This window comes from Myxocyprinus asiaticus, chromosome 40, assembly GCF_019703515.2.
Source record: "Myxocyprinus asiaticus isolate MX2 ecotype Aquarium Trade chromosome 40, UBuf_Myxa_2, whole genome shotgun sequence".
In the NCBI taxonomy this organism is placed as follows: domain Eukaryota; kingdom Metazoa; phylum Chordata; class Actinopteri; order Cypriniformes; family Catostomidae; genus Myxocyprinus; species Myxocyprinus asiaticus.
The window spans coordinates 18,298,424-18,313,799 of NC_059383.1; the positions used below are offsets into that span (position 1 = coordinate 18,298,424).

At 36.7% G+C, this 15,376-nt stretch overlaps 1 protein-coding gene across 1 annotated transcript; it reads right to left on the bottom strand.

The window, feature by feature from the left end:
- Window positions 1–1,280: 1,280 nt before the first annotated feature.
- Window positions 1,281–13,113, bottom strand: LOC127430484 (magnesium transporter NIPA2-like). Its single transcript, XM_051680288.1, has 6 exons — window positions 12,917–13,113; window positions 8,741–9,004; window positions 6,759–6,815; window positions 6,585–6,675; window positions 3,819–3,979; window positions 1,281–3,039 (listed from the first exon to the last, which is right to left on the bottom strand). The coding sequence occupies exons 1-6, from the start codon at window positions 12,954–12,956 to the stop codon at window positions 2,429–2,431; spliced, it is 1,224 nt and encodes a 407-aa protein (XP_051536248.1). The 5' UTR covers window positions 12,957–13,113; the 3' UTR covers window positions 1,281–2,428.
- Between the last annotated feature and the right edge of the window lie 2,263 nt (window positions 13,114–15,376).

Consider the following 15,376-nt stretch of genomic DNA (forward strand, 5'->3'; position numbering starts at 1 on the left):
TTATATTTGAATAAAGGTCTGTCAAAATAATCAGTCTTACATAAATTCATGAAATGCAACTTGAATTGTTCATTTAGCACGAAATGCATTGTATTGCAATGTATAAAATAAATGTAATGTATAGTAAAATATTCATTTATTTACTTTAAAAAAACATGTAACTTGAAAGGCATTTTAATGCACTAAAATATCATAGACTGTACTTGTGGAGATTGCAACCGAAGCAAAATATTTTAATAAAACAAACACTGTGAGCCATCAAACCTGTGGAGCAGTGATGTAAATGTTTCTGCTTCTCTAATCTATTTTAAGATATTTCTCAGGATTCAAAACATGATGACAAACACTATAAAAAATGTTCGTAATTTTAACGGTAAAAGACTAAAAATGCTACAGTAAAAAAAACTTTAATTGGTTAACGGGTAGTTATCTTTAAATATATGGTAAAATTTTTAAATATATTTAAAAAGACAATACCTGTAGTTTTACGGTAAGATTTTGTAAAAATATATATTTTTAAATGTAAAAAGTATGATTTTCTGTATAATTAACAGTAAAACATTTTATTATGTTTAACAAGAGAGTACATGTATTATACAAGTATACATTATTTTTAAAATTATGCTAAAAAAACAATAATCGGGCATTTCCAGAATTCCCTGCGTGACCCAGTTCATTTAATTATATTTTATGGGAATAGTTATGTTCTTATTTTTAGTCAGTTATGTACATTGGGGTGTTCTGTGTTATATTTGATGTAGATTAGTTAATGTTTATTGCATTATTTTAATTTCACATGTGTTATCCTGATGGTGTTTAGTGTTTGTGTGAGTGACACTGAGCACTGTCTCTACATGTTTACTGGTCATTACTCCAGGAAGAGCCTCTACTGATGAATTTCATGGCATCATGTGCCCTTTTGTAATTACTATGGTGATTAATAATACATTATAAAGTGAAAAGCAGATTCTTACAGTTTCAGAAGGTTAATATATCAAGTTTAATATTTTAATAATATAAACAACGGCAATGCACTGTAAAATATACAGGTATCAAAATTACATCCTGTAAAGCCTGAAACGTGGTTACCGAATTTGTTACTGTGAATTTCTGGTAACCACAGCTGCCAGTTTTTTTTTAACCGTAAATTTAACAGGATTTTTTTTTTTTTTTTTTTACAGTGAACTAAAGTACAAGATCCAAAAAAAAAAAAAAAAAGATGGTGTTGTTATAAGGAAATACAGTTATACCCAGTAAAGAGACCAGTATGAACAATGATGACCAGGAGTCAAAATTGATGTTTTAATCAATAGAGAGAAAGTTTACTGAAGACAAAGTTCTCCACATTTCCAAAGCAAAAAAACAGAAACAGAAAATTATTTGAGGATCTAACCTCGAACTAACTTAGATTACAGAAACAACCATAATTATAGGCATATGCAAATGAATTGATATAATCTCTTATGAGTACGGAGATCTGATATGTGAACAGTACAGACAATTCTAGAAATCTTACAAACATGACGTTCTGTTTAACTACGTGAATGCAATCATTCAAAAGATTATATTTTTAAAACACTAAGTCAATTTAGTAAGCAGAAATGGGTCACAGGTGAGTCTTCTCTTTAGATAAACTGGCATCCAGTTCCTCTGACTTAGTCATATGATTCTCAAAACTACAAACAATCCCTGCAATGACATAATTAGACAGAACACAACATAGGCTATCTTTTCTCTCAAGGTTAAGACACACTCACTGGGACTCAGGCCTTATCCAGATGTATATTTGTTCTCCGGGAGCCGGGCTAAATGAGAAAGCACTGTTAACTGCATTCCTGACATGGGTCAGACACTCAATCACACCTCAGAGATCAAATATACAAATTACTTGTAACATTCATAATTATAACCGGAATAAATGCACTTGACTAAAAACACTTCGATTAACAGTTGTTAGTGAATGTATTCAACTTATCAATAGGCTGAAGAGAAGGGGTGGTAAATCCACCCCTTCACTGTGCAATAAACAAATGTGTTCAAAGCATTGTCTTAGGCAGCAGATTTCAAGTTTTGCTGCATCACATACTGTAAATGCCGTTTCAAACGTATAAACTCTGTTTTAAATATAAAACTAAGTATTTACAAAATTAAGCATGTCAAGATTTTCTATTGAAGCGTATTTCATAATATCGCTAATGAAAATGCATCAAACTTGTGCAATGGGAAAACAAAATTTTCTAGGGGCATTTCTGCTTCATTAGGAAAGGTACTCAGCAGCAGTCAATACAAATTGCTGCCTCATAATTCAACAGCCTTCAGCAAAGGAAATGACAAATTAGGATAGTAAAAAGTAAAAAATGGAAATTCATAATTGAGGCTTGCAATTTCAGACCATATTTTACAAAATGCCAAAGAACAGCTGCACTGCTCAGCTGATGATAAAAACTCTGGGGCCTTCTTCTCTCATGGGCGGCAGGCTCTCTATGTTCTCAATGAGGATGTGCTTGTCCTCCCTCTTTGATGGGCTCTTCTGACCAAGTGGCTGACAGAGGTTGCTTCTCAGATCTTCAAAGCTGACATTCAAGTCTTTGAAGAGGTGCAGCATGCTCACCCCGATCACTATCACCAAGAAGCCCCCAACAGTGCCCACCACATCCACACCTGACATGGCTCTCCACTCTTTAAACAGAATTATGGAGGTGCTCAGGACAACGGTAGTGAAGAAGACATAGTAGATGGGGTAGACCAGGAGTGTATTGAAGGTGTCCAGTGACTTGTTCAGATAGTTGACCTGGATGATGATGGATCCAATTAAGGTAAGCAAAAGGATCCAGGTGAGAGGGTGACAGACCACAGAATGGTCAAAGAAGGCGGTGCGGATTGCAATGCCGAGGCCCTTGACTGAGGACACGGTAAAAGCTCCGAGCAAAGAGCAGATACTGATGTAAATTAAGATGTTGGTTTGACCAAAGCGAGGAGAGAAGTGGAAGATGAGGATCATGCAAACTACAAGCAGGATGCTGGCAAACCCCAGAAAACCTTCAGGAGAAGCAGAAAACATGTAAATGTGTCTACATTTCAAGTGATTATTCATCCAAGACAGTGAAGTTATCATTCACTTTCACTTCATCTTTTTTTCCATACAATGAAATTAAATGTTGACTGAGACTGAACATTCTGCCTAAAGCTGGCTCAACACAAGCTGATTTTTCCAATGATTTTCAGGTGTTAGGTTCATTAACATAATCACTGGTCAGAGAGAGGGAGACAGAGCGCACATTAGCACCTCTCAGCTGGAGGTGTTAATCACTTGACTGTCTGGACTGAAAATACACATCCGGCTTGTTTTAAATTATCACTGGCTGTGGGTGGGGCGGGAACATGCCACCAAGGCAGTGACCAATGTGTGCAGTTCATGTATAAAGTGTAAAGTGCCAGAGGACAGAAGTGGTTTTTTTTTTTCTGCAGAAAAAGCATGGCATCTGGAAAGCACTCGTGGACGGTGAATTTGGGGAGAAGTATATTGCTCTTTGGAGTCAGCACATATGTTTGAATGACATATCTCATATGTCATATCATGAATGAGATCGCTGCCGAGCTCAATGTACATGGTAAGGAACCGTTTAAATATACAATAACAATCATGAATAATTAATTGTAATTAATATTTATACTACTACTGCATACAACTACTGATTAGGCACAGACTATCCCTTTAAGTCCATTCAAACTTGTTTTCAATTCAGAATTAGGCTAAATATTGATCACAAAAAAGTCTCAATATTAGATACAGTAACTAAAATGTTCATAATACTAACCAGGGTCCAGCAATTTGTATGTCATTTCTCTAAGAGTTGTCACCTCTTCCTCTTCAGGTGCATGTATAACCATAATAGTACTTCCCAGTATGCTGAGCATACAGCCAAGTTTTCCCAGGAGGTTCATCATTTCTCCGAACAAGTGAGAGGACAGCACTGCACTGACATAAACAATCATTAACATTAGAACCTTTCCATTTAGTTTTAATGAAAACCCCAAAAATAACACAAAAGGCTATTTCTAGAACCCAAGGGGCATTCTTATACAGTTGAAGTCAGAAGTTTACATACACCTTAGCCAAATACATTTAAACTCAATTTTTCACAATTCTGGACATTTAATTGTAGAAAACATTCCCTGTCTTAGGTCAGCTAGGATCACTACTTTATTTTAAGAATGTGAAACTTCAGAATAATAGTAGAGAGAATAATTTATTATAGCTTTCATTCCCAGTGGGTCAGAAGTTTACAGACACTTTGTTAGTATTTGGTAGCATTACCTTTAAATTGTTTAACTTGTGTCAAATGTTTTGGGTAGCCTTCCACAAGCTTCTCATAATAAGTTGCTGGAATTTTGGCCCATTCCTCCAGACAGAACTGGTGTAACTGAGTCAGGTTTGTAGGCCTCCTTGCTCGCACACGCTTTTTCAGTTCTTCCAACAAATTTTCTATCAGATTGAGTTAAGGGCTTTGTGATGGCCACTCCAGCACCTTGACTTTGTTGTCCGAAAGCCATTTTGCCACAACTTTGGAGGTTTGCTTGGGGTCATTGTCCATTTGGAAGACCCATTTTCGACAAGCTTTAACTTCCTGGCTGATGTCTTGAGATGTTGCTTCAGTATATCCATATAATTTTCCTTCCTCATGATGCCATCTATTTTGTGAAGTGCACCAGTCCCTCCAGCAGCAAAGCAACCCCACAACATGATGCTGCCACCCCCATGCATCACGGTTGGGATGGTGTTCTTCGGCTTGCAAGCCTCACCCTTCTTCCTTCAAATATAACGATGGTCATTATGACCAAACAGTTACATTTTTGTTTCATCAGACCAGAGGACAACTTTTCTCCAAAAAGTAAGATCTTTGTCACTATGTGCACTTGCAAACTGTAGTCTGGCTTTTTTATGGCGGTTTCGGAGCAGTGGCTTCTTCCTTGCTGAGCAGCCTTTCAGGTTATGTTGATATAGGATTAGTTTTCCTGTGGATATAGATACTTGTCTACCCGTTTCCTCCAGCATCTTCACAAGATGCTTTGCTGTTGTTCTGGGATTGATTTGCACTTTTTTCACCAAACTATGTTGATCTCTAGAAGACAGAATGTGTCACCATTCCTGAGCGGAATGATGGCTGCGTGTTCCCACGGTGTTTATACTTGCGTACTATTGTTTGTACAGATGAACGTGGTACATTCAGGCCTTTGGAAATTGCTCATGCAAAGAGGCACCTGAGTTTGAAGGTAGGCCTTAAAATACATCCACAGGTACACCTCCAATTGACTCCAATTAGCCTATCAGAAGCTAATTGGCTAATTGCCTAAAGGCTTGACATCATTTTCTGGAATTTTCCAAGCTACTTAAAGGCATAGTTAATTTAGTGTATGTAAACTTCTGACCCACTGGAATTGTGATATAGTCAATTAAAAGTGAAACAATCTGTCTGTAAACAATTGTTGGAAAAATTACTCATGTCATGCACAAAGTAGATGTCCTAAACGACTTGCCAAAACTAAAGTTTGCTAATATGAAATCTGTGGAGTGGTTAAAAAATGTTTTAATGACTTCAACCTAAGTGTATGTAAACTTCTGACTTCAACTGTACATAACATCCTACTGAGAGAAGGACATTTAATGTTGACATTTATTTAAATGTTAAATGTTTGTGTAAACTATGATTTTATGACTTGAGTACTTCCTGGGTGGGGATCAGTGTGTAGGATAATATGATGTGTAAGGCTGTTTGACTGTTTCTCTTGAAATTATCTATTGACGTATTCTTTGAACAACCTGTTTGCTAAGATGACATCTGCCAGAGAAACATCATCATCTGGTCCTCTATTAGACTACGCAGATATATGTAGATATACACTGCGTCTGTATGATTAAACAGAATAGGAGACTATTGACACATCCACACTAATCTGTTTTCGTTTGAAAGCTCCATATAGTGTGGATGTTGCCTATGAGTGTGTGTCCTTGAAACTGTATTAAGGACCACACAGTGGTAAATATCTTTGTTCAGACATCCAGACCGGTGTTATGAGAGTACCACACTCTGTGCTAGACATCTTTAATTTCCAGTAACACTTAAGTTTTAACATCAGCAGAAATAATCCATCTATATGTTTACAGTATATTCTTTTCAAGTCTTTATTTACATATTTGCTGTTTCTTTATACTTTTAGGCTCGCAAAAATTATGATTGTTTTCAAATAGGTTTCCCGAACACTACCCTCATCTCCCATTGGTCAGACAAACTGATAGTCCCACCCCAAACTCATTCCAGTTGGTTGAGACAATGTTGCTGTTTCGGTTTTGTCAGTATGCTGAAAGAGCAATGTTTTGAAAATGTCACAAAGCAGCTGTTTTTACACTTTTCTGGGAAATTAACCTACTAATGGTTTACATATAGCTGCCTCTGATAAGCTGGGATAAGAGCAATTATTTTAACATCAAATAAATTACACACTTCAGCTTTAATTTATCAAGCTCACAAGAATATTTTTGCCTCATTCTTAACTTCTGGAAAAGAAAAGAGTGGTGCCATTACCTGATAAGAACACTAAGAGCTCCTAATGGTGTCACCACTGTGGCTGGAGCAAACATGTATGCTGCGAAGTTTGCTGCCTCACCTCCACCCACTGAACAAATAAAAAAATGAGAATGTTACCTGAGTCTGTCAGAGTCAACATACCAAGATGATTTACAGTTGAATTGCACTTACTGGTCAAAAGGCCACCCCACCATAGCCAGTCCTTGAGGTACCCATGGCCTCCCGCAGCTAAACAAAGCATTTTCAGACATTTAGTTTAGTGAGACAAAGCCCTCAGTATAAGCTAAGCAGAAAAAAGGTGGAACTGGTTTCAACCACTGATATATATATATATATACTAGATTGCTCATGAAGTCATAACAGTGAAGCCACTGCGCCGCCATATTGCAATGCCCAAACATTCCAATGTCCCTATTGACTATTTATTGTGAACATCGAAGTGTTGTTCAGAGCTACTTGTTTTATGTTTTCCTTAAAAGTGCCTTGTTCTTGCATGGTCACTTGAATAAGAGCGCACGCTCTCTCTCCCTCTATCACATGCGCAGCGGACACTCAGAGAGGGAGACAGGCAAAGCAAAGTTGGTTAAGATTAAACTGATAAACTAGGTTTAAATGGCAAACAAACAAATATTTATATAAGTATCATATATGACTACAGAGAGCACTTCAATATGAAAACAAGCAAATCCCAGGCATTTAAAGCAATTTTGAAATCCCGATCTAGCTATTTTAAAGTCCCTCTCTGGGGTAAGGACATATTATCACCCTAAACAAGCAGATATTACAGCTTTTCCTACTTACATTAGAACTTGTGGACAGCTTTGCCACTTCCTTTGGTGATCGATGTGCTGCACTGATAGACTGAACACCAGGGCAGGTGAATGCTCTAACATCGTGATCGGCAAATATCTTCTCCCTCGTAACAAATATTATCCAGAACGAGAAAATTAAAAATGAAACATGATTGTCATTAGAGGGTGAAATGTGACTGTCGTATCGCAGGTCGGAGACAGTGAAACGGGGGTGTTTTTGCCTGTCAGTCATTGATGGCCTTTGACAGTTTGGGCATACCAAGATGGCCGCTCGAACACTTCTGGTGGCTTCACCTCCTGCAGACAGTTTACTGTCGTGTCAGTGATCCAGCCACAGTTTTCCTGAGTAACCACTCTGCAGCAACATGATGATTCTAATTGCCTGTTTTCTGTTTCTTGACTCGAGACACACTTTAAAATCTACCAAAATGAGTGATCCAGACAGAGAACAAAAACCAGGTTTTTTAGAGTAAAAATTTATTTCAGGCTCAACTTGTGCAGTTGTTGGCTGTCATAACAACTCAGAATAATTAGTGATATCAACATAACTAACCTCAGACCATCGCTTCATGTCATCTCCACACTCAGGTGAGGCACTGTCTATAAAAAACAGTCATCTCGACTCTGTGAAGTATCGGCATGTTTTCTGACCATTTTTACAAATGTAATACTTAAACATTACATTACCAGCTAAGAATATACACTGAAAACACTGGAGACTGGAAATCGAAAACAGTCGAATCGTGGAACACTTCCACATTCAGGAAAGAGGTATATATCATTTTCAACCAATTTCACAACTGATGTTCAGTCAAATAAAAAACTCAGTCAAGTATAGTAAAATGTATTTTTGTCTTTTTTTCCCCACAAAGAAAGATCTAAAAATCCTTAAAAAGACAATTAATTTATTTTGAATTAAGTTTATTTTACTTACAATATTGGGATAGTTTATTTTTTGTTGTTTTAAGCATATACCTCAATAAATCTTGTTAGATTTATTCTTAAAACAAGAAAAAAAGAAAACTATTTGCCAATAGGGTAACATAAACTTAATTAAAGATAAACTCTATGAAATCAAGTATCTTAAGCAATTTTGCTTTTCAAATGTATCTTGTCTCTTGAGGATGTTTAGATATTTTTACTGGAAAACAAGACTAATGGTTCAGACAATGGTTTTTGCAGTGAATAATTATCATTAAATCTAAATATGTGACATTAGATCAACATTAGATAAGCATTATTCTGTCAGAATTTGATTCAGTCTGTAAAAAGAAACTAAAGTCCTTTTGTGACAAAAATGTCCCTATTCTATTATGTAAATACTGATGTAAATGACCTGACCTGCCCTCGTCTCCCCGGTGTTGGCCAGACGCAGCAGTGCCTTCTTTTTTAAAATAACACTTCCTCCTATCAAGAAAGCCGAGAGTATGGCCAGTGTCAAGCCTGTCCAGAAATTGTAGTTGCTCCATTTGTCGATGACTGGGGATGCTTTGTTGACTGTAGAGTTTACATTGGAGTGGTCTTCACTAAAAGATATGTTGCCAACACCCGTGTCAAATATACAAACAGAGGTGGACGTGGGACAGAAAATTCTTATTACTGAGCCTGTGCAAAAGAAGAAAGAAACAGTTGTTATGTGAACTTTCAATAATATTAAACTGTAATAATAACACAGATTACAAACACACTCTTTGTTCATTTTAATTTTAATCTGTTAAACAGACTGTTCACATGAAACAAGTCAACATGCTGTTAATTGCAAAAGCATGAAAAAAAACCTTTGCAGAGATTCCAATAGTGCATTTCTTTTCAGCTTTGAAATTCTAGTGCCATCAATAAACAAAAAAAGATAGGCTATATGTGTTAATTAGCCTTTGATCTGAATAATACATATCAAGGGCGTAGATTTGGTTTGAAAGTTGGTAGGAACATATTCATTTCAAGGACTGGACTTAAGATACCAATGTAATCCCCAGAAACTGATTTCTTTTTTCTTTTTTTTTTTTTTTTTTACCTAACAAACGACTGTGATTGGTGCATCCTGCACCAATGGCATCTGTTACTGAGAAAAGTAACAGATGCCATGTGACGGCACCATTTATGGGCTGTTTCAGAAGTGGTAGGACAATAATTACACTAAGGCCTAGGGTTGTCACAATACCATAATCGTATCTTACGATACTATACCAGCTAAAGTATCACGATACCAAGTATTATCATGATACCACACGATAGTGTGTTATTCTTAACACAGTTTGTCATAGCAAAGGTGGTTCTTAGAAACTAGCCATTCCACTTGTTGCTCCAGAACTTGTTACCTAATACATTCTATGTTTGACGTAAATACATTTTTTATTTTTTTAAAATAAATCTTCACTGCATCATAACAAATGGCAATGGCTTTAAACTTTTATTCCATTATTTCTGTGATTATTGGAATGTTGGTAACTTAAAAATATATTGTAACATTGAAAAGACTGTTTTGAGCAGCTGTTTCATTATTACAACTGTTTCAGCCCCTCTATCCTGGTAAACAGCAGCGCAAGTGCAGATTACACACACACCGGTTTGATAGCATGTATCAGGGACGTGATCAAACCGATCTGGGCAGCGTTTCCCAAAAGCACTGCAAGATGAAATTGATCATAGAGACCATTGGCGCCAATGGTTTATACAATCTATTAAGGCTTACGATGCTTTTGGGAAACAAAGCCCAGATCATAAGTGCGAAGTTACTGCCACCATGCATTTGTAATTGGAAAAAATTAAACAAATGCAATGTTAAATTTTTCAGAGATACTGTAAATCTGTAAATGTTAAGATAAAGCATTTAGGTTAAACGAAGTGGCACTAACCCATGTGTATTCTGCAGAAGCAGTGGGATGTGTCTTAAGGTGTTAATAAGGTTAGTGTGTTTCCCCCTTTGGCTTGAAATCTCTGTTGACATTTACGGCAGATGCGTTTTTCCCGGTCTCATGAGGAAAAACCCCAAATAATTCCAAATCTCGTTACATGAATTGTGTTTTTTAAAAAGCTTCTCACTCTTCAAACTTTATCCATTAGGAGACATGGCCGCCAAATTAACATGTTGGGATTCAGACATGTGTGTTTGAAGCATGGGAAAACTACAAATTGAAAATAAACAATACCATAGAAGGGGCAAATTCTAAACAGCATTTTGCGCTCCTACAGGGCACTGTGTGAAGGGGACGCCACTCGAAAAGACTATATTATAGGTCTGATTCAAATTTAGGTTTTAGTAAAAATTATATTTACTACTGCAAATGCTACCAAATTAATTATGAATTAAAAAATACTGTGGCACTGGTAGTATTTTGAAGCTGTAGTATCGCGATACTACCGTAGCACCGGTATATCGTGCAACCCTACTAAGGACCTTTAATAGTTATTAAAATGAAAATAAATATATAGTACAAAGTTAAAGTATTTTCTGTGTGGTAAAATTGCCTAAATGTTGGTTTGGACATTTCTGATTTTTTGATAGTTGGTAGGGACATGTCTCTATCATCCCTACCTAAATCTACGCCTAAGATGCATATATCTAAAGGGGACCTTTTAGTTTTATAGGTTAAATAAAGAAACTGACAACTGCTACACAACTTTAACATCTTTAATAATAAAAATAACAATAAACTTTGTTTTATAAACCACCTTTACAATGTTTACAAAGAGCTCTTATAGGGCACACAATGGAACCAAAGGACAATTATTTGTCATTTATCCATCAAGGCTTACCTCAGACATACGATGAGGAATGTTTGTCCTTTAAACAAATAAATTAGATATAGAAACATGATGCCATCCTTAACTTTTCACGAGAGCCCATATTGATGAATCCAAACCAAGTGTGGTGTGCAACATTTACAAATAGCATATTCAGTAGGGTGATCAGATATCCCCATTTTCCATTGGCAGTCCCTGTATTTGACGGTCTGTCCCCGACTGGAGCTGTCCCCAGAAATGTCCCCGTATTTATTGCGCGTTCAAAAAAGTCAGCTAATTGAAAATACATGGCAAGAAAGCCCCTGTTGAAGCCCACTGGCAACAAGGTTAGCCATGTGCTGTTTATTTTGACCAACAGAGGGGGCTGCTCGCAATAGCAGCTTTAAATCATTCGTCTTCCTTTATTGATTACTTGTTTGCAGGGGTGGTACTAGGGTCAGTGGGCATTATAGTATATTACCCTAACTTTAAAATGTAATGTTAAAATAATAAAATTTAATATGTTTTCATATCAACTTGATACTCAAGCACTGGTACTTATGACGTCACAAAAAAGATGATCAAAACATTCTGGGCTTTACGGAGAACATTCGTGGCTTAAGCCACGGTAGCTCAGCCCTGGAGCCGCCCATGCTTGTTTGCCAGTTTTGCCATTAAGAACTGGACCAGGCAGCAAGCGCAATTGAAAAGAATCATTATCATCGTTAACAGCTTACATAGTTAAGAGGTGAGGCACATACTAGTTATGTTATAAAGAAGTTATATTGTTATGTATTATATCGAATTAATGCATTTAAAATAAAAATACAACATTAATAACATGGAAAAATAAATGAAATGTATAATAAAGTATCTGCAAAGAACAACAATAAATGTAAGTCAGCACATTACAGCATAGATTACATAGCGCTTTGCTGGGAAAGAAGTGACTGAAAAGAAGCATCATAATGCATAAGAGTTGATCAAAATAAAAGGTATAATTAAGAAAAACAGGTCCATGAGATACCATATGAGATAACTGATAGAAACAGTTAGGTGAAATAGTGTAATAATAATAATTAATAATAATTATACAGTATTGAATATATTTGTGTCATGACTACAAAGTGGAAAAAATCCCCAACAATATGAGGCATCTAAAGGGGGCAATCCCCCCTTCAGAAATGAATTTCAGGCCCTGATATTGTCCATAGTGTAAGTGTTTCATATGATTTCAGATGTAATGCTAAGGGAAATGGTAGTCAAGTGAGCTCATTTCATGCAAGCAAGCAAGTTGGCAGCCTACCGTTTACTTTTAGGAAAGTGCCAGGAAAAGGTGAAGGAAAATAGGATAAGAGAAGGAATTTTAGAAGAGAGTAAGAAGAGTGATGTAAAGAGTATGACCAAGGGGCAAGGGACCCTGTGCTGTGGAGTCAGCTGCAATAGTTCCTATATTCAATCATTGTTTATATATATTTATGTTTGTTTAGTTCACTTTTATGCCACAATGTCATCTACTGTATACAGTGCAGAAAAGAATGAACTCATGTAACAGAAGACAATTAAAAACGATCAACTTTACCTCCGTATCGGAATGTCATTGAGACATATTCAACAGAGTATGATATACCATAGTTCATCACATTACTACATTCACCATGGTCAAAATACATAACAACCGTATTGTCCCCCTTTTTTAAATCCTAGATAAGTAACATGTGAAATTTCAACGACATATTTTTCATTTCAGAAATCTGGTCGTCGTTCATGAAAAAAGATAATAAAGTCGCTTACCATTTACACATAAATGGGAGGGCAGATATATGTCTTTCATTGTATTTCCCACTTTCACAAACGGCTTGCTAGAACTTATCGAAATGAATCCATTTAAAAACAAAACATAATTAATCTACGAAATAAATCCGTTGGTTCATTTGCACCTGTCAGAATAAACGTTTCACATCAGTGTCATCTGCGCGCGTAACTTCACACTGCCAGTGAGCACCAGAGTGGCGATAGATAGCTACCTGTTGAGCGCGTGCACGACAACAAATCACGCGCAAAGCAGGTATCTACTGCCACGCCCGAGTGCAGAAGTGCTCTCAATTGACTCAGCATGCGGAATAACAAGCAAGTCGTTGTCAGGAGGGATACTGACCTTTTGTGTGACACAATAGACGGAACTCAAACAAACTTAAAACTTCCTATTTAAACATGCCATTTATATTATAATTAATTTAGGGTGAGGAAGTTGTGAAATAAAAAAAGAAAAAAAGAAAACCAAACAAACAAACAAACTTGTTTTTGTTATAAGCTTCCTTTAAAACAACAGAATTTGAACAACAAAACTGCAATACAATTACAATATTAACTAATATATAGGATAAGTGATACAGTTAATAGATATAAATTATGTTGCAATATATGCAGCTTGCATTTTTGCTTAATGGCCAGTTGTTGTTGTTGTTGTTGTTGTTTTCTACCTTTAATGTCGATAGCCCCATTCAAACATGCAGGGGCAGACTGGGACTAAAAAGTGGCCCTGGACTTTCTGGCCAAGAGCTACCCACCAAACTCAAACCCAACACACCACACTGGCTCATTGATTTCGTTTTCCAGCTCAATTTAAAATTGTGTTGAAAAAAATACATTTCTATTGACTGCTAGTCATGACAAGGGGCCCCACCAGTGCAAAAATTGTCATCATGTTTTAAACATATAAAACCACTGTAAATGTGATGAGTGGATTTTTTTTAGAGAAAGCACTAAAAATAAGTACTTTATAGATCAGACAAATAACATGTCTGACAACTTTGTTTTTCCAACATACAGATGTTAGGTTAAAATGTACATGAACGTACAAGGGAAAGTGTGTATTTTAGGTGCTGTGACAAGTCAGCATTTCTTTAAAGTTTTTAAAGATCTTAATCACCTTTCAACTTTTTTCTAGAAGTGCAAATAAACTATTGTCTTAGTTAATATGAGGTTGTGGAAACAACAAGTATAATAATAATATATTATACTGTATATGTATTTATAGCTATACGAGATCATAAAATGTGGTTTAAAATATTTAGATGAAGAAAGTGTCACACAGCAGGACACTGATGACAATGCTTAAAATTTCATGTTAATTATTCAGAATAAATATGTGTAAATGTTTATTTTAAAATATCAGTCAAAAACAAATTTGGCCAGAACATGAACATATATATATATATATATATATACAGTGGATCCGGAAAGTCTTCACAGCGTTTCACTTTTTCCACATTTTGTTATGTTACAGCCTTATTCCAAAATGGATTAATTTAATTATTTTCCTCAAAATTCTACAAACAATACCCCATAATGACAACATGAAAGAAGTTTGTTTGAAAAAAAAAAAAGGAAATAAAAATCACATGTACATAAGTATTCACAGCCTTTGCCATGACACTCAAAATTGAGCTCAGGTGCATCCTGTTTCCACTGATCATCCTTGAGATGTTTCTACAACTTGATTGGAGTCCACCTGTGGTAAATTCAGTTGATTGGACATGATTTGGAAAGGCACACACCTGTCTATATAAGGTCCCACAGTTAACAGTGCATGTCAGAGCACAAACCAAGCCATGAAGTCCAAGGAATTGTCTGTAGACCGCTGAGACAGGATTGTATCGAGGCTCAGATCTGGGGAAGGGTACAGAAAAATTTCTGCAGCATTGAAGGTCCCAATGAGCACATTGGCCTCCATCATCCGTAAATGGAAGAAGTTTGGAACCACCAGGACTCTTCCTAGAGCTGGCCGCCCGGCCAAACTGAGCGATCGGGGGAGAAGGGCCTTAGTCAGGGAGGTGACCAAGAACCCGATGGTCACTCTGACAGAGCTCCAGCATTTCTCTGTGAAGAGAGGAGAACCTTCCAGAAGAACGACCATCTCTGCAGCACTCCACCAATCAGACCTGTATGGTAGAGTGGCCAGACGGAAGCCACTCCTCAGTAAAAGGCACATGACAGCCCACCTGGAGTTTGCCAAAAGGCACCTGAAGGACTCTCAAACCATGAGAAACAAAATTCTCTGGTCTGATGAAACAAAGATTGAAATCTTTGGCCTGAATGGCAAGCATCATGTCTGGGGGAAACCAGGCACCGCTCATCACCTGGCCAATACCACCCCTACAGTGAAGCATGGTGGTGGCAGCATCATGCTTTGGGGATGTTTTTCAGCGGCAGGAACTGGGAGACTAGTCAGGATCGAGGGAAAGATGAATG

Excerpts from the sequence above, each read along its gene's own strand:
- LOC127430484 (XM_051680288.1), bottom strand. The coding sequence starts at position 12,956 with ATGAAAGACATATATCTGCCCTCCCATTTATGTGTAAATG. Across the intron at positions 9,005-12,916 it reads CTCCCATTTATGTGTAAATG|GCTCAGTAATAAGAATTTTC; the intron begins GTAAGCGACTTT and ends TCTTTTGCACAG. Across the intron at positions 6,816-8,740 it reads CACCGGGGAGACGAGGGCAG|CTGCGGGAGGCCATGGGTAC; the intron begins GTCAGGTCATTT and ends TGCTTTGTTTAG.